General features: G+C 36.6%; 1 protein-coding gene across 1 annotated transcript; it reads left to right on the top strand.

The window, feature by feature from the left end:
• Positions 1-612: 612 nt before the first annotated feature.
• On the top strand, positions 613-23,230 carry LOC124159014 (nose resistant to fluoxetine protein 6-like). The gene is made up of 14 exons (XM_046534496.1): positions 613-995; positions 2,273-2,524; positions 3,367-3,662; positions 4,751-5,001; positions 7,097-7,176; positions 7,422-7,660; positions 9,881-10,038; positions 10,771-10,939; positions 11,040-11,257; positions 19,194-19,326; positions 20,342-20,531; positions 21,669-21,811; positions 22,140-22,248; positions 23,019-23,230. The coding sequence occupies exons 2-14, from the start codon at positions 2,278-2,280 to the stop codon at positions 23,078-23,080; spliced, it is 2,295 nt and encodes a 764-aa protein (XP_046390452.1). The 5' UTR covers positions 613-995; positions 2,273-2,277; the 3' UTR covers positions 23,081-23,230.
• Positions 23,231-23,342: the final 112 nt, after the last annotated feature.

Here is a 23,342-nt window from a genome sequence, read left to right as displayed (position 1 = left end):
GCACACCATAACAGTTTAGAACGTGTTCTCTTTCATGTTACTATTTTCCTACCATCTCAGTGGTTACATACAGCATTTTTATGTTCACTCTTTCATTCGTGCCCGTAAAAATTAAATTATACTGGTACATTTATTGTCTAACCATGCCTTTAGGGAGGAACATTCTGATACCAATTAAAATAGGAAATAACATTTCATGAGTAGTTTTCTGGTAACTTAGGCTAACATGACAGCTGCAAAAAACTTTCATCTTTAGGGAGAGTAATGCAACCTTTTTAAGCATCTACAAAAAAACCTTGAGGAGTTAAAATCAGTCATTTCATACAAGTAAAAACCTTCCAGAGATATATGTACTGCAAATGAATTTCACATTTTCCAAAGTTTGAATTTAAAAATACAGTAAAAGACCTGAAAATAAAATAACTAAGAGTGGCTGACTTGTATTTAAACCAAACCTGACCTTCTCCAATATTCCCCCTATAGCTGTTATCCACTTATATTCTCCCCCCGTTTTTATCAGTCATGAGATATTGAACTCTCTTACTATCCCACCCCCCTCTTCTAAAAAAATTGATTCCTTAAATTCCAAATGCCCACACAGCCCTAAAGGAATATAATGCTTGAATGTATGTAATCATTACATCACTGTAAATTAGACACAAACGGTAGAGTAATAGAGCCCTAATGTGTACTAGAAAAGGTGTTGATTTGTCAGGGTCAATAAAAATCTCTGTACATAGGACATAATTCAAGAATGGCAGTCTATTTTTCAAACTCCTCCAAAGAATATTCAGAGAACTTTTTATCTCATCACCACAAGTTTGTGGGAGGTAATCTCTTCAGATAATTTTTTTCTTTTGCTTGATAACAGTCTTCTTTCAATACTTTTTGGATGAACTCAGCAGATTAAAACTCTGGGTTGAGTGAACCAGAAACTCATCCGTATGGCAATCTTCAGTTCTCCTGATACCTAGTACGACTCATCTTTGAGGCAGGTAAGTGGCAAATAATTTTCAACTTTTACATAGTTTAAAAAAAGTTTAAATTTTCTTCCAACATTTACATACTGTTTTATCAGAGATTTTCTTGACTTTCTGTAAAATGAGTGAATTTTCCCAAAATTAAAATCCTCAAAATCTGGAGGTACTATGATTGTGACCATACGTGAAATAAATTAGCCCATCTAAATCAATTTAGCCAACGAAAAATGAGCCAACTAATTGAAAAAATGTATGAATTTAGCTTCAAAAGGGATATTATTCTGGAATTTGAAGACATTTTTTGATGGAACCTTTAAAATACCAGTAGTTAATTTCAAACCATGACCTGCCTCACTCAAAAATGACAGCTTGAAAGCTGGGCGTAAATGACACTTAAAAGCACAGCTTTCAATTTGAATTTCCTAAAAATGCAGTTTCTTTCCCCAAGCTTTGTTTAGACAAACAATAATTACCATTATGTACTAGTGATAATAGAAGGGATGCAGCGAAGAAATATTTTGCAAAGAGAGTCAGTAGAGGTATAGTTGAGAAGATGAGAGGGCCACATCAATGATTTTTCGAACAACAACAATAATTTTCCAAGTCATCCTTTTAAGTTAACCTATCAAATTTCACTTCAGAACCAATGGAGATATGTCAATATCAAAATTGCAAACAGATATTTTGGAATAAATTAGATGAATTATTAATTACAATAACACTTAAGAAAAAAATGCAGAAAATAAAGCAGTGGTTTTAATGTTTATGACACATGAATATCAGTAACCTTTATATATGTAAGGTATGTATTGCAATTCTGATCACTCTCCAAAAAGTAAAATTGTCCTCAAATCTAATGTTTCAATCATTCGGCTCCACATAGTAGTAGAGCCACATATTCCTATTTGAGGTACAGGTTGCATAAATAAATCCCTGAGAAAATTTCAAAATATTATGATTTAATTTGAGAGAGTTTAAGGATAATCGGATGAGGTGCGGCAAATATGAATTTAAAACTGATCTCAAAACGAGGGTATAGCCAGGATCAAAACTAGAGGGGGGAGGGCAAGCCATGGTTTTTCAAGTTGTAGGTAAGATTTAAGCATGGAAAAGGTGAATGATATCAACATTTTAAGAAAACTGTAACAGCTCTTTATTACTTTTTAAAATTATTTGCTAGAAAAAATATTATTTATCATTAAGACATTTGTGATTTTTGCTTCTAGGGGGGGCAGCTGCCCCCTCCTGCCCCTCGCTGGGTATGCCAATGTCTCAAAATATTTTTTTTGCAGGAAAAATGAAGATCATTGAATTAAGAGTTGCTATTTGGTTCGTTTTCATTCTAAACACATTAACAGCAGCAAAATTACCTTCCAAGAAGATAGAACTGGAAAAAGAACAACATGATATAAAATGGAGTGTTTCAGCAAAGTTATTTGATGCATTTTATCAATCCACAGATGATGTAGCTAATGAAATCTGCTCAAATGATATGAAATTCTACCTTCAAGAATTGAGTAAAATAACACCATGGGCAATTGAAAGTAAGTTTTCTATGCGAGAGAGAATATGAGTGATGAGAGCAACATGGATGACAGGGAACCAAATCATTAACCTTGGAAGAGCTGAAAATTTTCCTCTAAGCCTCATTCCTTAAAATTATTGCTGCTAGAAGCTACCAGCTCCTTTATTAATAATGACTATTAGATTTAGCACAAAGCATTCCCCCCAGTTTAAATATTCTTTGGCAGGTCAATCCTTTCCTTTATAGCAGAACCAAAACAATTGTATTTTTTTAACAGAAAATGGCATGTTTAAGCATGTAGTCCACTATACATATACCACACATCTCAAAAGGAAATGCAAAATATGCATACAAAAGCTTATTTACTTTATTTTTGACATTAATTTTTATCTATTCTAGCATTGTTTAAAGCTTCCCAATTAATATACTGTGCTTCAAACTTAAGTTCAATTAATACAACATCAGTACACTATTAAGTTCCAATACCTCAAATGGGCTGGTATAGGCATCTAAAACACACAAAAAGGATAGCAAGAATTAAGAGAATTGTTAAATATGAGCTAAACTCTCAATCGAGTAAAATATAAACATTTTTTCTATTGTGAGGGTAATCTTCAAAGGGGTATACCAAGGGAAAGGAGGGTGATGGCAATCAATAATTGATCATGTATATTATTCTTAAATATTAAAAACAATTTGACAATAATTATGAAACTGCATGGCAAGTAGTACACCCCAGACCGCTATGGTGCAAAGAGTTGGTTAAAAGGAAGTTCGTAAAAATACTTGTAATTAAGAGCACACGTATACATTGCAATTATGATCACATAAATATTGTGGTATTCATCATATCATTTGCAGTGTTTGATGCATCAGCAAAGCTACCATCAGGTCTTTTAGATGGAAATTTGCGCCACCTGGGACATTATGATGAATGCTTGAATATAGAAGTGAAATCACAAGAAGGAAATGAAAATACAGCCAAGTCCACAAGATTCAGTGGTCAATATTGTTTAGTCAGAATTAATTTTGACTGGAAAAATGCCTCGCGTCTGTCAGAAGAGGTTACAAAAAATTCCTTACTGTTAAACATCGACAATGCTCTGGATAAAATGATGCTTGGCAGAAGAGGACTTGAGGACAGACACAAAGACAGGGTATGTAATCTTTAGGCTGTATTATACAGGTCATTGCGCAGGTTAGCTCTGAAAACATGTTGAAATTGCAAGAATGCAAGCTTGGAATCAAAGCAGGGGCTTTTTGTTTTCTCGCATGTGTTCTAGCAAATTCAATAGCTTTACGTGCTGCCAATTTTCATTGCGCCTCTATTTATACATCATTTTGCACAATGATCTGTCCCATTTAAAACGGCCTTTATGGCTAAGCATTGATTGTAATCATGATGAATGATACATGGTTAATGAAAAGAGATCCATCAATACACATATGCAGCATCAAGTAGGTACTCTTCTATAGATGAATCAATGGTACAGAAGAACTTACTTAAAACCAATTTTAGGGGAATATCCTTATATTTTGCTAGCAATGCAATTTTATCACATATGTATCAACTTAAGGACCTTTCACACTCAGACTTGTTTCCTTTGATTGTATTTTTTTAAATGCCTCCTTCAAAATTAGATATCAAGCAACAGAATTTAGTCCACCAACGGTTCTCAGAAGAATAAATAACATGAAAAGTGGGCAATCCGTAAGTACCCATGCCAAATTCACTTTCCCAGTGGTAGTACTTGGTGCCACAAAAATGATCTAGTCCTACTTAAGCAGCAGTAAAAATTTACTTACGATTTTAACATTCTATCGTCAGTGAGGGAAAATAACTTGTTTTTGGTAATTAATTTATGGTGTGCAGGGTTATCAAGGCAGTATCATGGTAGCTCAGAAAAAAATTCCTTGAAATAATCTCCCACTAAATTTCACCCACTTAACTGCATTATTTGGTGTTAGGAAATCTTTCATAGAGCATCAAAATAATCAGTCTCTAAATAATGCATTGCAATGATTAAAATTATAAATCTTTTACACAACTCAGTTGACTTGCATTGCATGCCTCATTCGCATTGTGCCACTAAGACTGAGAAGACTTCATTGTAGGTGAGATTTTTATCGGCAGCATTATCAGCCTACAAAAGCTTTGCTGAACATGTTTTCACTAACATGAAAAGAATGAGCCTAATTGTGGAGGAAACTTCCTTTAGACAGCCTCATATTGAATTTTTTTCAGGATCCACAAGCCCATATGCCAGTCATACCAATATTTTCGCTCAGCCAATGGGCAGTCTGCATACCATCAACTTGTACCCAAAAAGACATAGAAATATACATGCAGAAAATAATAAACATTTTGACTTCAATGTTACCGGAGAGCTACTCCATGCTTAACATCACTGCTCGCATTGATAAGGAAGCATGTACATCTCATTCTCATGTGAACCTTGCAAATGTGGAGAGGTGGACTTCAAACAACTCCTTCACGTAAGTTGCAGACATTTTCCAGTTTTTCTGTTGAATTTAATAAACCATAATAACAATAATAATGACTTTCAGAAACTTTAACAAGTACTATTTCATTGATTTTTGCTGGATTGTGTGAAAAATAATGTATAAATGTAGATTATATCTTTGGGGGAGGCCAACATCAATCTATGGTTAGGTTAAGTAATTATGTATATACCCAGCAGGCACAACAGAAATTCTTTACATAAATGGAAGGGAAAAAATGGAGAAAATATATCTCAAGAGAAATTACAGGGTAGGAATTTCCCTATCTTTTCTGTTCACAGAGAGCCCACAAGATTATTTACGGCTCTAGCACGAATAATGCAGTGAATTTACGTGTAAATCATATTCAATGGGCTGACGCAGATGGAGAACTAATTCATGTTTTTGTTCTAACGAAGACACCCCAAGATAATTATAATGAAAACCAATTAAAAATTTTCAAAAATCAGGGAAGTCCAATAATACTAGTAAATGGATAGTAAGTACTACCATAGCTCAAAGCAACAGGCAGCAGATATATTAAACACTAATTATTTCCCATATTTCAGGGGAGCCCAGATCTTTTGGGTCTCCCCTTTCATATGGCTCTCAGTGAATACGCTAACTTCAACTACAATTCTCAATTTTTATTAAGGAGAAACAAGGCTAGGGAGTTGTTTTAATTTGAAAATACAAAGTAAGCAATAACTAAATTTATATCCTAATGGTTATGCATATATTTCAACGCCATATCCTGTGGTATTCTAAAACTGCAAATTTAATGAAAATGCGTATTTGCTTTCTTGTAATTACATTACACTAAACAGACAACTATTTTTTCCACTTACTCAGTAAAAATAGTCTAATACATAACTAAAATGAACTTACAAGGGATAAGTGAAGTGAATTGTTACAATGATAGCCGACGAAAGAATTCTCCCTAACATTTCATCCCATCCTTTCAAGCAACATATACTCTTTTTGCCCAATATAACCTCCACAATAAATACAAGGTGATTTGAAAATGATTCCATTTTGTAACCATTATTTTTTAATAATTGCACTCGAATAGCATTCCATGTCATCATTCATGTAACTTCAAGATTTTACGTATCATTTAATTATCATAATATTTAACCCAGAATTTTAAAACAAGGGAGTTGTTAATTCTTTCTCTTACTTTTCAAGTTTGGCCCACTGCCTACCTGACAGGGGTTTATAGGCAGTAAATATTTTGATATGGCCTACCTTCCAGGGGTTAGCTTTAAATCCTACTTTCCTCACTGATTTCAGACGGCAGGAGAGTGTTTATCTCAATGAAGAAAAAATTAAATTGCATGATTTGAATGAATTGAAATCTTGGCGAATTATGTGGGTAAACTGGTCAAAAATGATATGCACATTTAGCCCTGATGATGAGCACAGAGACGTAGCTTGAAACGTTGGCCATTATGAAAGAATTAACACGGTGGAGATCTCGAGAACTTTTAACCCACATCAATAGATAGATAGTTTTGGGGTAAAGATGAGTATGGCAATGCTACCCACAACATTATGATTGGAGGCCCAGCCTAAATAAGTGGTTAGAAGCAGTTGATTTTTCCTCTGTGTTTCTCTAAATTACATCCAAATTTCTGATCTTTTTCTAGCCAAAATGACAGTTTCAGATTTACCTACATAATCCTCCTGAAGAAGTCTGTAATGTATTTGAAAAATACTGTACATAAGTTCACTTGAATTGTATGATTTGTCAATTTTGGTGCATATTGCAAGCCTCCTATCCAAACTTAAGAAAAGCAGGGCCAGAAATTTATATTTATCTTATAAATATAATTAATAGTAGCAGGCGTAACTTTGTGGAAATCCTTTATCGTAATAATAGAAGAAATAAAAACTTGGCTATTTCATATGGTAATTTATTGTAACTGACCATAGTTTTGTTACTGCGTAACATTATCACCTTGATTGATTAGGAGTAACGAAACCATGGTCAATCACAATAAATTACCATGTGGAAATAGTCTAGTTTTTATTTCTTCTAATCCTACCATATTTATCCAATGGATTTAATTAATTTTTCTCATTTCAGATGGTTTATGATATTTCTAATCTCAATTTCAATAGTTGGAACATGCTGTGATTTAATCACACCAACAGAAAATGAAGTAGGTAGGTAAACATATTTAGATGACAAATAAGTTCTACAATAAGAGAGCAGCAAAAATTATACCCAATGCTATAATTGGTGATCATAAAAAATTTATATGCATAGAGTATGATCAATTTAAATGCATGATCCAATATCAACCACTACTCAATGAAACTGAAAAATAATTATGTTAGTTAATTTTAGGATTATGTATAAGTTTTTAACATACAATTATGTTTCAATAAAATTTAAAATTTGCCCACAGGAAAGCCAAATTGTTACAATCTGACTAATTTTCCTGGAAGAAATATTCTACTGTCATTTTCAATACCAGCCAACATTAATAAAATTCTGGCCGCTGGATCTCGGGCCACACGTAACCCATCGACAACATTGGATTGTTTGGATGGGACCCGCTTTTTAAGCACAATATGGGTCACATTGACTCATAAAGTACTCCTCCTAACTCAAGAGCCATTTATGAACAAAGGACATCTTAAAGAGGTAGGCTGAGATATTTATTTGGTTCCTCAAAGTTGTATTTTTTAATAATAAAATGATGTTGAAACTTTTCACCATCAATTGTTAAATTTTATCTCCATTAGAACTCATCTCATTGCAAAAAGTAGAATCAAACAAGACTTAATGGAGAAATATTATGTATTTGTAAAGCGGCAGCCTACAAGGTCAATATAGCACTACCATATCTAGGGACCCAAAAGATTAGGTACCTTAAACAGAGAGGGTCAAACAGGACCAACATACTTAAAGTTGTAAAAATGTTGCCTAGTGAATATATACCAAAATTTGAGCTAATCCTTAAACACATTCATTCAGGCGAATGCAGACAGGGGCGCAGCTATAAGGAATTAAGGCTGAGGGGGGGGTTAAGTTGCAACTAATACCGGGGTGTGTGGGGGTATGGAATACCCACCAGGATAAACGGTCGGTGCGAGATTAGTAGATTGCGGAATTTTTAAACAGATTGTTCAAAATGGTGAGTTTTACGGCTTTTTGAGGGATATTTCATTAATTCTTACACTATTCTATTAGTAATATGAATCCAATTAAGTAAAATGGATTAAACTTAAAAATTTCTCTGAGCTATGGAGGGGGTTTTATTCCCCAAAACCCTCCCCCCCTTGCTGCGCCACTGAATGCAGACGCATGTCAGGCTGCAGTGCCAAGGTACCGATGACTCTCATTTGTGTCACTGAAGGACCACTTTTAATATGGCAGAAAAATGTAGCACTTTTCAGGATTGCATAATAAAAATGTTTCAGGTAGAATGCATTCAACACATTTTTCAAGTTTAAGATATTAATTGCTCTTAATGATAACAAATTAGCTGCTATAATAATGGGTAGTGCACAGACTACATTCGTAGTCTAGATGATATTTACCCTTCTCTTGCCCTTCATTGATCACCAAAGCATGCTCCATGTCCGATAATATGTAGCACCTAGAAATGAAACATTATTCCTAAATATTTTGTCAATTTGAGTTTTCAAATCATTAGAAGGAGGCTAAAATGTTTAAGTGATCTGATGGATGGAGACTTTCCACATTTTAATGTCAACAGCTCAATTTAATAATGTAATTTAAAATAGAATCCGTAGAGGCAAAAATATTGGTGTGCCAATTATTGCATTGAACTGCTGAATTGAGAATTTACAATTCCATCAAATATGAAACTAAAGCATGTGCAATGGAATACCTATGTTAATCTTAGTGTGACTCCCCTCATATGTATCTACCATGGGTATGTTTGAGCAATCCTGTCCCTATATCTGATTGATAACTTAGTTTATGAATGACAATTTTTACCATAACATTTTTGCATTCATTTCTATTCGGAAAGGCTTAGGACTAAAAATATACCTACGTAGTATAAATTATGATAACGCTAAGTGTCTGTATAATTAGATTTGGTGCACAAAAATATTCAGAAAAATGAAAGAATAGATCGAAATCAAAATTTAAGATAAAAGACAATAGGTGTTAGACGAGAATGAATAAATTTATTAAATGAGAATAAAATAGCATCAAATGTCTCTTGAAGGCTCTCCATTGGCACATCATCTACGTAAAATGATAATGCACGACATCAAAACATATGAACTGTAAATTAGTCAATTATAGATAGAATCAGAGTAGGTGATATCTTTGAACCATCACATTTTAATACTTTCAGAAAATTACAAGGGTTCCTCCAAAAGGAGTCTCATGTACAAATGCCCAACTTTTTTATGAGTTCATTACCTCATGCCAGTGGCAGATCCAGAGAGGGGCTAAACCCCCCTCCTCTGGAGTATACAATTTACTCTAGATAAATGGTAATCTTGCTCAGTTATGGAATACCTCCCCCTCCCCCCTTGTCCATATCCTGGATCCACTGCTGCCTCCAGCTATTACTTTTTATTAGAACCATCAACCTGGGGACAACTGAACACTCATGGGTCGGTTCGATTCAATGTATTCCTCATTCAGCATTGTGCTAGCTCACTTAAGTACTCAAGTCCCATGATGAGTCTTTCGCTGGATTATATGATCATCTTTAAACATGGATCTACTAAAATTGTTGTGGACACAGTACTTGGAAATTGTTTAAATATGCCTTTATGGCAGCTTTAGTCAGTCTTGGGGTAAATCCTCTGACCATATGCTTGAGAGTTATTCCTAATTCTAAAGAAATATAAATGTACCTTGTCACTTATTTGGCAGTCACTAGCAAGCCTCTTCTGGGTGCCACTAACAGCCAACATGATGAGTGTGGACTCCTTTTTCCTGATTGGTGGTCTCCTTAGAGGTTACAATTATTCAAATGACCTTGACGAGGGAAAAAGCAACCAAGTTTCGTCAGTTATACAGAGGTATTTAAGGTATGTGGAACATTTCATGTAACCTCAAGGTTATGTTATATGAATTATGCAGTTATGAAGAGATTTATCAAGTAACAGCTAAGTAAAACAAACATAGCATGAGGGCAATATTCACAATATTTGGGCATTACTGCATTGATATACATATACCCTAGATATTTGCCCTACACTCATCATTAGAGATTCAAACATTGCATGCTTTTAGTAATGCACTGATTTTGAAATAGCTTTTGAGACACAGATTTCAATAGTAATAATTCACTAAATAGTTCAGAAAAAAGTGAAAAAATTATATTTGTTAATATTCCTCCTGAAAAAACCTTTCCTAACTCCCATTTCAAAAATCAATTGATGCACTTCAGAACAATTTATGAGAAGATGCACATGAATTTTATATCTTTTACTCCATTATAAACCACTTTAATGTAATTATAAAGAGAATTTTTCATTAAGCTGTAGTTATAACATGCACTAGGAATATCAACATCAAGTTCAGCTAACATTTTGCCTTCTTTATTTAACATAATGTTTTTTCTTCAAATTTTGTCACAAGAATCCTAAATAAAAGAGGCAAAACATCAGCTGAAATTAGTGACAATGCAACTATAACTATGTATTACAACCAAAACTCTATAAAAAATTCTCTCTTAATAAATTTTAAGCAATTGTTGAGCAGAAAATTTGACTGAACCCTCAATTGCTATTTCCTCTTTTTCATGCCACTATCAACAGGCTAACACCAGCTCTGGCTGTTATGATATGGTTTTACATAACTACGCTGCATCGTGTGTACTATGGACCAGAGTGGGACATATACTGCACATCTGCATCAGTAGACTGCAGAGAAAGCTGGTGGCTGAACTTACTGTACATCAACAATTATTTTGGATTTCCTCGCCTGGTACTTAAATTTCACATGGAACACACACTTTTTGTTTAGGGAAAAGTTTTTAAATTGCTGATTAGAAATGGACTAATCATTGATTTTTTTTTCTCACCAGTGTGTCCTTCAGTCATGGTATCTGTCAGCTGACATGCAGCTTTTTATAGTATCTCCAATTCTACTTTACCCACTTTGGTATACTTACAAAAACAAAGATGGGTATCAGAAGTACTTAGGGGCAATTCCAATGATTTCCACCATAATAGCAAGTATGGCAGCACAGTTCATCATCACATACAGAAATGGCTATCCTGCTTTGTTTCGTGTTTGGTCAAAGTAAGTCTTCACAACCTGAAGTTTGACCCACCAACAATGAAATATCCCTAATATCTACGGGTTTATCTACTATATATAAAATCTTGATGAAAGCGCACTAAGCGAAAATATAAGTATGCGGCCGATCAAGGCGAACGAACAAAATTGTACTAATAAAAACATAGACACACGTAAAAAAGGAACACTCACAAAAAAAATGTTAAGACGTTTCAGCGGATTGATCCGCTATCCTCAGTGCTGAAGGTGAACTGGTGCAGGCAGGGTAAGTTCCTCCAGTCGCCCTCCTTGGTGAGGTAGTGGGGGTGGAAGAAGGGGAAGGGGAGAGGGGGGGAAAGGGAGGGTAGGGTTTGTTTTGGCTTTTAATGGGCGATGTTTAGCCCGGGCGTTTCAAACGCCCTTTCAACCCAGATGTGGGCCATCTCCCTAGTCCTCACCTCGATGATAGTTGCCCTCTCTGGCAAAACTTCAATGAAGGTTAGGGAAAAACATTGGTGAGTGGTGAGCTGCCCCAGTGCCATCTATTGGTTACTCTCGTGGGCCACAGCAAAGTGAGTTTACTGTATATAAACCCCCGCCGAAATCATGGTAAATCTAAGCGTCCTGGTAGTGCAACTGGTAGAGCACCTGGCCGGCAACCAGGAGGTTCTGGGTTCGAGTCCCAGTCAGGCCGTTGTCCTCGTCCTTTTTCTATTCCATGTTCCTATCCCATATTCCTTAAGTAAGGAAAGAAAGTGATTGGAACATGGAATAGAAAAAGGACGAGGACAATGGTGCTGTGGTAGATGGAAAAAGCCAGAAATCAGAGGGTAAAAATGCGGCCTGACTGGGACTCGAACCCAGAACCTCCTGATTGCCGGCCAGGTGCTCTACCAGTTGCGCTACCAGGACGCTTAGATTTACTATGATTTCGGCGGGAGTTTATACACAGAAAACTCCCTTTGCTGTGGCCCACGAGAGTAACCAATAGATGGCACTGGGGCAGCTCACCACTCACCAAGGGAAGGAATGGACGAAGACACAAGGATGAAAGGAAAGGTACACACTCACACGATAGTAGGAAAGAGACAGGAACATGCGTTTCGGGGCACGCAGAGCCCAAGTAAAATAAGCCAATATGGCCGATACACTACTTCATTCATTCACATGGCGCCTTAAGCGCAAACATACATATAAATTCAGAGGTAAGGATATATAAGTGCACTCTCTTCCCTCATACATTAAAGATACGTATCACTTCCTCCAACGCCTTCACTCGACCACCCTTCCTGGAGACAAAGACGTCATAATGGCGACCATCGACGTCACATCTCTTTACACCTCCATGCCGCACACAGAAGGTCTCTCCGCTCTAGAACACTTCCTTGAGCAGCGCTCCACTCCACAGATTCCGAGCACAAAGTTTCTCGTCGACCTCTCCGAAATAATATTGAAACACAATTCATTCTCGTTCAATAACAATCACTACACACAGTCTAGGGGGTGCGCTATGGGGAGCCGGTTCAGTCCGTCCTATGCAAACCTTTTTCTTGGCCGCCTAGAACAGTCTTTTCTCTCCGAATAACCACTCACACCCACCCTTTGGGTCCGATACATAGATGATATCTTTCTTTTGTGGCCACATGGCATGGAATCCCTAATCACTTTCATCTCCTGCCTCAATTCATTTTCATCTGTAAATTTTACCTCATATTCCTCCTCCACTCATGTCACATTCCTTGATGTGGACATCTTTCTCACAAAAAATAAATTTCACGCATCTGTACACATTAAAAACACAAACAAACAGCAATATCTACACTACAATAGCTGTCATCCGACACATACAAAACGCTCCCTCCCTTTTTCTCTTTCCATCCGTGGTCACAGAATATGTAATAATCCAGACTCCCTTAATAGATTCCTTTCAAATTTACACCATGCTCTCAGGAGTAGGGGTTACCCGGAACCCCTCCTCCGGAATAAGATCCGAAAAAAATCATATGTCCCGAAAAAACTAGGCGGGGACAATTCGTCGCAGCTCCTTTCTCTCTGTACGACCTTTTTTCCGGGCGTGGACGTACTGCGTAGGACCCTAAAAGACCTTTTCCCCATCCTCTCAGACAACACGGCCACTTCCAGATTTTTCCCGCGATGCCCTTCAGTCGTTTTTAAAAGACCACCAAATCTGGCCAGCATCTTAAAAACAACCAAACCACTGCCCAAACAAAGTACCTATATTAAACCACAGCCCTCGCCCTGCAACCTTGCAAGATGCAAAACTTGTCACATCCTCATCACCGAACCCCTTCCCGATCAATTCCTTGCCTTCCCTCTCCCCTCTGTGTCGGAAATTTCTTGCACAACAAAAAACATTGTATATATACTGCTGTGCCAGAAATGCCCCGCTTTTTATATCGGCTTATCCACCACTCCCCTTTGCATCCGAATGAACGGGCATCGCTCTTCATGCAATAGTGTTTCTTCTGTTTCTGCTTCCCTTCCAGTCGCCGTTCATGCTTCCTCCCACAAAGCTCTGTTTGACCAACGCTATAAAGTGGGAATATTAGCCTCCCTCCCCCCGTCTACCAACTCCCTAGAACTGAACGACTTGGAACAGGCATGCATATGGGCTTTCCGTGCGTTTTCTGGTCCAGGAATCAACCGCGCCCACTAGAAAGAACAACCAATCCCCGTCCACCGTTTTTCCTCCCTCCATATTTGCCCTCTGCCTTGCACCCTTCCTTATGCCCTTTCCTCACTTTCCCTCCTCTTCTCACTTGAGAAAGATGGGCTGCGTCCCATCGAAAATTTGTAAAAACAACCTTTCCCCATAAGTTCCTCACTTTTATTTTATTTTTCGTTTTTCTGTCAATTTCTAAGTTTTTTTGTGTGCCCAACCCAGGGCAAGAAGAAGTTCCTTTACATTATATATATATATAGAAGCACTTCTGGCTTCTTCCTCAGCTGAAGTATGAATGGTGAGGAAAGGAGAGGGTTGGAAAAGGGAAAAGAGGGGTAAGGGGAGAGGTGTATGGGGAGGGGGAGTTAGGAATAGAGGTTAAGATGCGACGTTCAGACCCGGAAAGCTATTGGCTTGAAAGTGCCAAATGCAAGCCAATTCGAGGGTGTGGAGGTTGAGGGCGGAGTTGGTGGGAGGGAGGGAGGCAATAATGGAAACTTTGTAGCATTCGCATCTTAACACCTTGAGTGCGGCATGACGTGATATCACGTCATGATGCGCTATCCCCTGGTGCTGATGACGTGATATCACGTCATGCGTACCCCGAGGGTTCCAGCCCTCCGTAAGAGCTCGGTTCAGTTCTATTATGACATTTTGCCCCCCTAAGTTGCTCAACAGGGATCTAGGAGCGCATTTGTGGACGCCGTTTCAAGCAACCTTTCCTGGGAGGATCGGGAGAAATTTTTTCTTTTATCTTAAGGTAAGCCAATTTCCATTCATTTTCTCCCCTGTATTTTATGCTATTATTTTTATTTATTTCTACTAACGCGTGAGTATGACAAATTTTATTTGAGTTTTATTTTACAAATCATAAGTATTTACTAACTGGAACTTACTTATGTGTGTTTACTAATTTTTTATTCTGTTTTAATAATGTTTAGCGAGAATATAGATTTTTTCCATCCTTCCTTTTTTTCTTCTTGCGAGCCTTTCATTTTTCGAACCTTTATTGTCTGATGTTAATAAGTTTTATTCAATTAATACATGAAGTACTGTGATTAGTTAAACTTTAATGTAAATTTAAAAATGCCATTACATTTTTTTATGCAACGTAACATATCTCTAACTTTTGCACCCTTCCTTTGTTTATCAGTGCAACTCCTAAGCAGGGAGGGGATCGACAAGCGGCAATATTACGAGAGTGAAGGAAGTTATTTACGGAAAAAGTGTAAGTTATTTATAATATTTATTGTTGATATATGTATATTATGCACTTATAAACATTCTTATTATAATTGCAAATAACTGTTTACACATTATCCCATGGATTGGCGAAAAAGTGCTAAGGAGTTACTATATAAAAATGCTTTTATTTTCTCGATAACCGTGAAATCAATGGCTTATGGGTGCTTTCAATTCTTTGTCTCGCCATTGTGAATATTTAGTTCCTAAACATAGTTTTACATTAGTAAAGCTGTTTGTAGCATTTCAGCTTTGACCTATTTCACCGAGAGTGTTTACTTTGATCCTGTTATTTATCGGAATTAAAAAAAATACAATGTATTTATTGCAGATGGTACGGTAACGAGGAGTAAAACGGAAAATTTTTCATGCTGGCCGGTAGTCGATGCCGCCTGAAAGAGGTGAAATTCTCTATTCATCAGCTTTTGTAGATGATCAGCAGTCTTCGACCTTCCATCAGGACCTGCAGCCATCGACGTCGAGGGAGGAAACCTCCGCAAGGGCACAAACATTTCCTTCTTAGCTCTCTGCCTTCTCTAGAAGAATGTACACGAAGAAGGGGGAGCTCCTGGATGAGAGCGGGATCAGGCATTCTCTGAAGACTCCGAGCTAGAAATTAGAGAGGAGGAGGGTGGGGAGGAGGTTGAACCCTCACAGTCAGGTACTCCGTTGCCTCCTTCTACGCCAGATCACTTTATGTCAATCACTGGCCCATCCCCTTTGTCCTATTCTTTCCTGAACCCTCTAACAATACCATCCGTCCTTTGCGGTGGACCCTTAGTTCAGTGACCCCTCAAAATATCACTTTCATAGAAAACCCAGCTCTCACCACTCCACCCCCTTCCAACGACCCAAGTGTTTTTTGCGTCTCCTTTTCCCAGACACCCTCTTTCGTATACAGACATACTTTCTCATAATCTTCGAAAGAATAGGTTAGGAATTGGAAACAATTGACCTATGAAGAGTTTTACCTTCATAGGCCTAATATTTCACAAGGTAAGTATTCCTATAACCAATATATCCGACTTATGGAGCATTGCCATCTTGTTTGACCTGCTTTGATTTCGGATATACATGAGTCGTGATGGATTCTTTAGCATTCTTCAAGCCCTACATTTTTCAGCGAATACCGGCCCAAACGATTCAGAGCCTGAGTATTTCCTCTAAAAAAATCCGTCCCTTTTAGATTCATTTCACTCCTCCATTGATTCCCTAATAATTCCTTCCCGAAAGCTATGCACGCTTTTTCATTTATCGTGAACCCGCCGGAAAGATTACCCTTATAAATTCCGTCTTTCTGTCATTAGATCCTTTATTCTTCCATCCCACATTCCTTATCCCAAGCCACTTTTACCATCAATATCTCAATCTCACTTCCCTGAACTCATCCAAGAGGAAGGTGGCAGACAGAAAAATCGATGGTGCAAGTATTGCACTATTGCGGTGCAAGCACTCTTGGGCGTAGGAAAGAGACCGCAGATATCTACATTAGCTGCTAGGTCTCCTCTACTCTGTCCCGAGCTTTTTTATTTCTTTCATAAGAAGGCATAAATAGTATTATATATTTTCGTATCATATATTGCAATAGTATTATAGGTTAAACATATTGTTATAAAATTTGTGAGAGGTATTTCCTACATTGGTAAAACATACATGACTGTACGTAGTGGTATGTAATATATAATTTAAAAATGGTCGTCATTTCGATTGTATTGAATTTGTTTTGGGTAAATAAAATATTTTTTTTTCATGTTATGTGCTCCTTTTTTCAATAGTCTAGGGCTCTTACATGAATAAGAAGTAACTAGAGATTTCCTAGCACGATGGAATTAGTCTTTCCCTCGTGTAATTAGAAAGAAAACGTACCGTTGCTTTCGGTAATCGGGTAAGTAATAAGAGGCATAGATGCTGCAAATCTATTCCTAGCAATACGTATTATTGAATGGTTTACTCGAATTGATATTATTATGCACCAAATGAAAAAATATTATTGCGGTAAAAATTTACATCATTTTCAGATTTTCGCAGAATATTCGTAGTAAGAACCGCGATACGTGGCCTAAATGAAGTTTACTTGTAAGATGTTTGCTTGCAAATACTATTAGTTCCAGTTTTTATGCATTAATTTCTAACTCGGTAACATCATATTGAAAAATATGTTATTGGCTTGAGTTCAGAAGATAGTAATGAGGAAGTTATGGGTTGATTATTTGTTTCCACATCCATTTTTATTTCGGCAACGGAGCCTATACCCCTAAAAGGACACGTATCAGCAAAATCTTTCCCCATACCTTCCCCATCTTTTTGATGTGCCGATGGCACTTCCAAAAAGGTTATTCCTAGTTCTCACAAGTGGACCGACTAAATCTTACTATCACCCCTCGCTTCATCTCCGTACCCCCTCCAACCTTAGAACAGCCGGCAGGAGTGGTGCACGTCAAGAGACACCCTAATACACCGTCGGAAAATAATCTCGAAAGCAGAGTGCCACCCATCTCAAGCACCTGCAGTAAAGGGAATACATAATGGTATGTGAAAACCATTTTTGTTAAATATCTGATGCTTACGGGTGGTCGTATGGGAAGAAAGGAATTGGAGCTGAAAACATGAAACGAGTGAAGGAATTTGTGACGAGAATAGTGGCTTCAGAAGAAAATGCAGAAATTATTCAATATTATCGAACCCTACCCCGATACTTAGGATTACTAGTACAAGGAATACGCCGAAATATCTTACGCAGAATTACCATCACAATCAAACAGCTGTTCACGGCGATTCCTTGTACTTATAACTTGCATTACATCCATCTAAGCCAAAAATTTCCCTATGGCAGTGGCAAAATACCAATGGCGATACCAGTAGAGCATAACAAATTCATTTTCCTCGTATTTTTTTGGATACATAGCGCAGAAAAAAAATTGAAAGAAAACGGTGGCACGGGGAAAAAGCCGACAGTATGCAACCCGCATTACGTTAATATCCCGCTGTGCGGGTGACGTGATATCACGTCATAAATAAAAAAATTCATAGCTAACAAATTAGATCCAAGAAAATTTTTTCATTATTTTTTCCAGCTCTTTTGGCATCCATGCATGCGTTTTGCATTAAAAAACGACAGCCGCACCGGGGGTCGATTTTGAGTTTTACATGGTCAGCATTGAAAGTGTTAACCTCTATTCCTAACTCCCCCTCCCCATACACCTCTCCCCTTACCCCTCTTTTCCCTTTTCCAACCCTCTCCTTTCCTCACTATTCATACTTCAGCTGAGGAAGAAGCCAGGAGTGCTTCGATAGCTTCGAGTTTATTTATTCAATGTGAGTGTTTCTTTTTTGTGTCTCTGTGTTTATCGATATTAACTTGAACTATTTATATATATAAAGCGTCCTGGTAGCGCAACTGGTAGAGCACCTGGCCGGCAACCAGGAGGTTCTGGGTTCGTGTCCCATTCAGGCCGCATTTTTACCCTCTGATTTCTGGCTTTTTTCCACCTACCACAGCACCGTTGTCCTCGTCCTTTTTCTATTCCATGTTCCTATCCCTTTCTTTCCTTACCTTTGAATTTATATGTATGTTTGCGCTTAAGGCGCCGTGTGAATTATATATATGTACATGAAATGGTTATCCACGAAAAAAGAAAAGGATTAAAGTGGTTAACCCATTGAAATTAGCAGTTATATAGAATGAAAATTTTATTTTGATCAATAAGAATTGGACTGATTTTGTAACTAAAGATTTAATGTGAGTTACATACATACATAGGTACTTGAAAAAATTATCTGGGTTCGCTTTTAACCCTGTGAGTGGTTCAAATACTCTTGTATATGTATTCAACACTTTCTGAATGTCACAAATACAATCGCACATGTACATTTGTATGTACAGCAAAAATCATGCAAAAACTACTGCTCAAACCAAGGATTAATAATTATTAACCTTCCTGTAAAAAGGAGTAAAAACCAAAAGAATGCTTAACATCCATCTTAATAGTGTCTGAATTATATTTATTCAAGGAAACCTTAATTTTGCTATTTCAGGGATCAAATATTACTTGACTACATTCAATACATTCACATGTCAACACACACCAGAATGGGCCCCTACATTTTAGGACTCATGATTGGATTTGTGCTACACAATCTCAGGGGGAAAAACCTACATTTATCAAAGGTAAGTTTCAAACAACTTTCAAGGTAATTTTCCAAAATATAAATTGGCTTATAAATTGACAATTAAGCTTTCTGAAACTAATGATAAAAAGAACACTCCCATTCCTTGGGACACTTAGGGGGCTCATGAAAATGTAATTGAGGAGGGCAAATATAAAAAGTGATAAACTTAACTATGCACATAATGTACAAAAAAATATACATGATAATGGATAAAGAGAGGTACCAGCAACTATTTAAAAAAATGATCTACAACAGACACAAAATAAGATCTTAGTTTGGCATGATTAAGCATTGCTATTCTTTTAGAATGAAAGTTAGCTATGGATTTACTTTATAATAATAATTTATTCCACATTAAATTAACCACTATCCCCAACTCCAGTTTTCATAAAACTTGCTATGGACATTCAGAAATTTTAGTGTCCAAGTGTCAATAATTTATAAAACATGGGAAATTGGAATTTGGTAATGACAACCACGATGCAAAAATTTTAGTCTCCAAAATACGTAAAAATTGGGTGCATACTTAAAAAATTTTACACAGGAGAACACCCCTCTCTCCAGGGTTATTCGATATTCCCCAGACACAGGTCAACCCCCCAAATTTAATGCTGAATCCGCCCCTGCTCGTCACATCAATAGAACGGAGGAAATTTCTCATGAAATTAAAATTAATCCTTAATTTAGATATTTCATTAATTATTCTGTATCATAGGAAACTTAGATTACCTCAATTAAATGTTACGTATGTACTTACAAAGCTGAATAAGCTTTTAAAGAGACATGACTCAGGTAATGATACTATAATCAAAATTACTTACCTTATCTATTACTTACCTGACACTATATTTTGGATGTAACCATTTTCTTGGTAACTAATAACAGAAAAAGAAGTTGATGTTATTGCTGAATCTATGAAAGTTCAAAAGGAAGGGTTTGAATTTCTTTTCTAATAAAAGGAATTCATCAAATTTCACCACACCTGCATATAATGTAATTAATTTATATTACAGTTAACAGTGATCTTTGGATGGACGATGAGTTTCAGCCTCTTTGTATTTGTGCTATATGGACCATACTCAACATTGCAAATGGGAACACCACAACAGGCATTTCCAGATAGTTTATATGCATCCACACACCGCATTTCATGGGCAATAGCTTTAGGGTGGCTGGTGTTCGCAAGTTGCAAAGGTTATGGAGGTATGTAATATACTAAAAGCCAAGCAAAACTTTATTTCACTAATGCACTAATAATTCTAAGAGTACGCCCATTCTGGCTTTAGCCTCGAAATCAGCTTGATTCATCTTTTTTTAACCTAATATGTGCTACATTTAACATGCATCATGTATAGCTCTCGCAAAAGATTGTGGCCCTTTAGAGAAGGCAATCTTGGGGCTTGGGCCAGGGAATTCTCAAAATGGTTGTTTTGGGAAGAAAAAATGGGAGAGGAAGTTTATTAAGTGTGGAAAATTAACGGCAACCCTTTGTTACGCTACCAACACTACAGCCATGAGTAAGGGGTGACTCACCACTACCTGACTTCTAACTCCGTCTTATTTGACAGGAACTGCACACGGCCTAAAATTCTTCCCTAGTTTTAAGGGTAGGTCTTGGCAATGGATGATTTCCTAACTTGTCTACCAGCTTTGCGTGTGTGTGGTTGTCCCTCTGTCTTGTGCATTTCAGTTTGTTCTTGTGTCAATTTGTATTTCGCCCACAACAGCCATTACAGAACTTTAACTTTATTCTTGAGTAGTTTGGTTCCCCTACCATTCCCTCTTTCTCTACCTCACTTTCTTCCCCTCTGTTCTTTCCATTCACCCCTTCCTCCACTACCTAACTCATGCAGGACTATGCCAGTTTCTTTTGCAAGAGCTGTGATGAGAATTTAAGCAGGCAAAAAGGTGGAATATACGCCACACAGTAAGTAGAGGAATTTTTAAAATAATAAGTCAAATATGCATGATTATCAACAAGAAAGACATGAATGCAAGAGAGAGCTGGCTTCTTCTGGGAAAGGCATTACTCAATCTTTATACACTGTATGCAGACATTTTATCAAAGGCAAGATCTGCATTTAAGATTTTGTTTCTCTAACCTATACTCTTCCCTCTGAGAGCCTCGCATAGCCACAAGCAGTAACATATTCGTGCACATATATAATTTTTTTTCAATTTAATGATGGAAATCATGATTATAGTTAAATATGATCACAAATTTCAAAGGCTTACAATCACTCAAAAATAAACATAACAGTTCTTCAATGAAAGAACACATGTGAGAATATATGTGAGTCAACGTCAAATATACTAAAAAAATCAAATTCCACTTTTCAGGGCCAATCAATCAAATCCTCTCAGCTCGAATTTTCAAACAATTGAGCAACATAGCTTACTGCATGTTTTTGGTACACTTTGCAGTTTTATTAACCAACTTGGGGAGTATACGCTCTGCTGATTACAAAGACCAATACAAATTGGTAAGAAAAATTTCATCTACTCATAATTAATTGAAAACATTCATGAAAAATGTAGTGGATCTTTAGAACTGAAGCATCAGTAGTATTGAGCATCATTTCCATGACGCATTGATATTTTGTAAGAGGATAAGGGATGACAGATTTCACTAGGGTGGTTATTAATGTCTTGGACTAGACCAGGACATCATAGTGCCGTGGAGGGGGGTTCCCAGTGAAGACCGAAAACCTGTAGTCTTTATAGGATTGTACCATGGTCAAAATCTTTCTATTGTAATGTGCTATGACATGACTAAAAAGTTAACATTAATGCATGTGGATTCTTTAACAGGTGCGAGAATTTATAGCTGACGTCGTAGTTACTATGGTGTTCTCAGTAATTTTATATCTCCTAGTGGAGGCACCATTTTCATCAATAACATCAATAATCTTTAAGAAAGGTAAGTGCTTAACAGTAATCCCACTCCTTGAATTTTTATGTACATGTTTTAAACTTAAAAATGAAATAGCAAAATAACTACTGTTTAAGTGTGTAAGTAAACGTATTCACAGATTAATCTGGGGCTACAAAATCAACTAGTACAGAGGCATAATTAGAAGCTTCATCTTTAAAAAGTAGAGTAGGCAAGGTCTTAAAATAATTACTAAAATATTATCCAATCGAACTATGAATAAAATGCATCTCCAAAATGGAATGCGTTTTATCTTTCTACGATGGTTGATGCTAAGACCAAAACTCGACATGGCCCAAATGTTTTTACTCAACATGACGAGTACCTGCAAAAGTTTTAACGGAGAATTACTTGAATAAACTATATGAAACCATTCTACTGAAAATAAAATATACTGAGTGAATTCAAAGTTATGGATACTCAAAATGATGAAGGGATTGAACAATGCATTGGAAAGTAATGCCCAAGATATTGCATTAACAATAAAAAAATAGATACCGAGATACTAGTTTTATGAATACACTGATAGCAGAATATCAATGCTTCATCACAAAATAGCAGATTTCCTTAGCACATTAAAATGAATGGAAAATTCGTTGACATAACAAATATATAAAAGATAGAGCCATTTACTTTAAAAATTCTACTGCAATAATGAGGTAATATATTAGATTTAAAGAATTACTACAATAATTAAGTGAGATTTATTATTAAGGCACACTTAGCTGTACCAAAAAACACTCTTTGTATCATTTCAGGTAAAAAGACGGAGAAGAAGGATGTGCAAGCAGATAATCCAGAAAAAAGCAAAAAACTATGATGTGCATGTACACAACTGACAACGAAGAGAATGCTGCTTATAAATTAATGTTTTATCCATCTCATAAATCACATACTACCAATATGGTTACCATAACTTCGACATTCAATGGCAACAAAAACACAATTTCACTCAATTGATATATTAATTTTTAGCAATGAAAAATGGACAATAAAATTTTACACGCATATAATATTCATTGGGGTGAATGTGCGCAAAATAAGGCCTTATTTTATATTTTCTTAATAGAATTTGCAATGAG

The sequence above is a fragment of the Ischnura elegans genome, chromosome 5, assembly GCF_921293095.1.
Source record: "Ischnura elegans chromosome 5, ioIscEleg1.1, whole genome shotgun sequence".
In the NCBI taxonomy this organism is placed as follows: Eukaryota; Metazoa; Arthropoda; class Insecta; order Odonata; family Coenagrionidae; genus Ischnura; species Ischnura elegans.
Note: the sequence above shows the minus strand (reverse complement) of the source record. Positions and strands in the feature narration are given on the sequence as shown.

What these genes read in the sequence shown, in the direction of transcription:
- LOC124159014 (XM_046534496.1), top strand. Translation starts at nt 2,278, where the DNA reads ATGAAGATCATTGAATTAAGAGTTGCTATTTGGTTCGTTTTCATTCTA. An exon ending in ACTTCAAACAACTCCTTCAC is followed by an intron (nt 5,002 to 7,096) that starts GTAAGTTGCAGA and finishes TTCTCATTTCAG; the next exon opens with ATGGTTTATGATATTTCTAA. An exon ending in ACAAAGGACATCTTAAAGAG is followed by an intron (nt 7,661 to 9,880) that starts GTAGGCTGAGAT and finishes CTTATTTGGCAG; the next exon opens with TCACTAGCAAGCCTCTTCTG.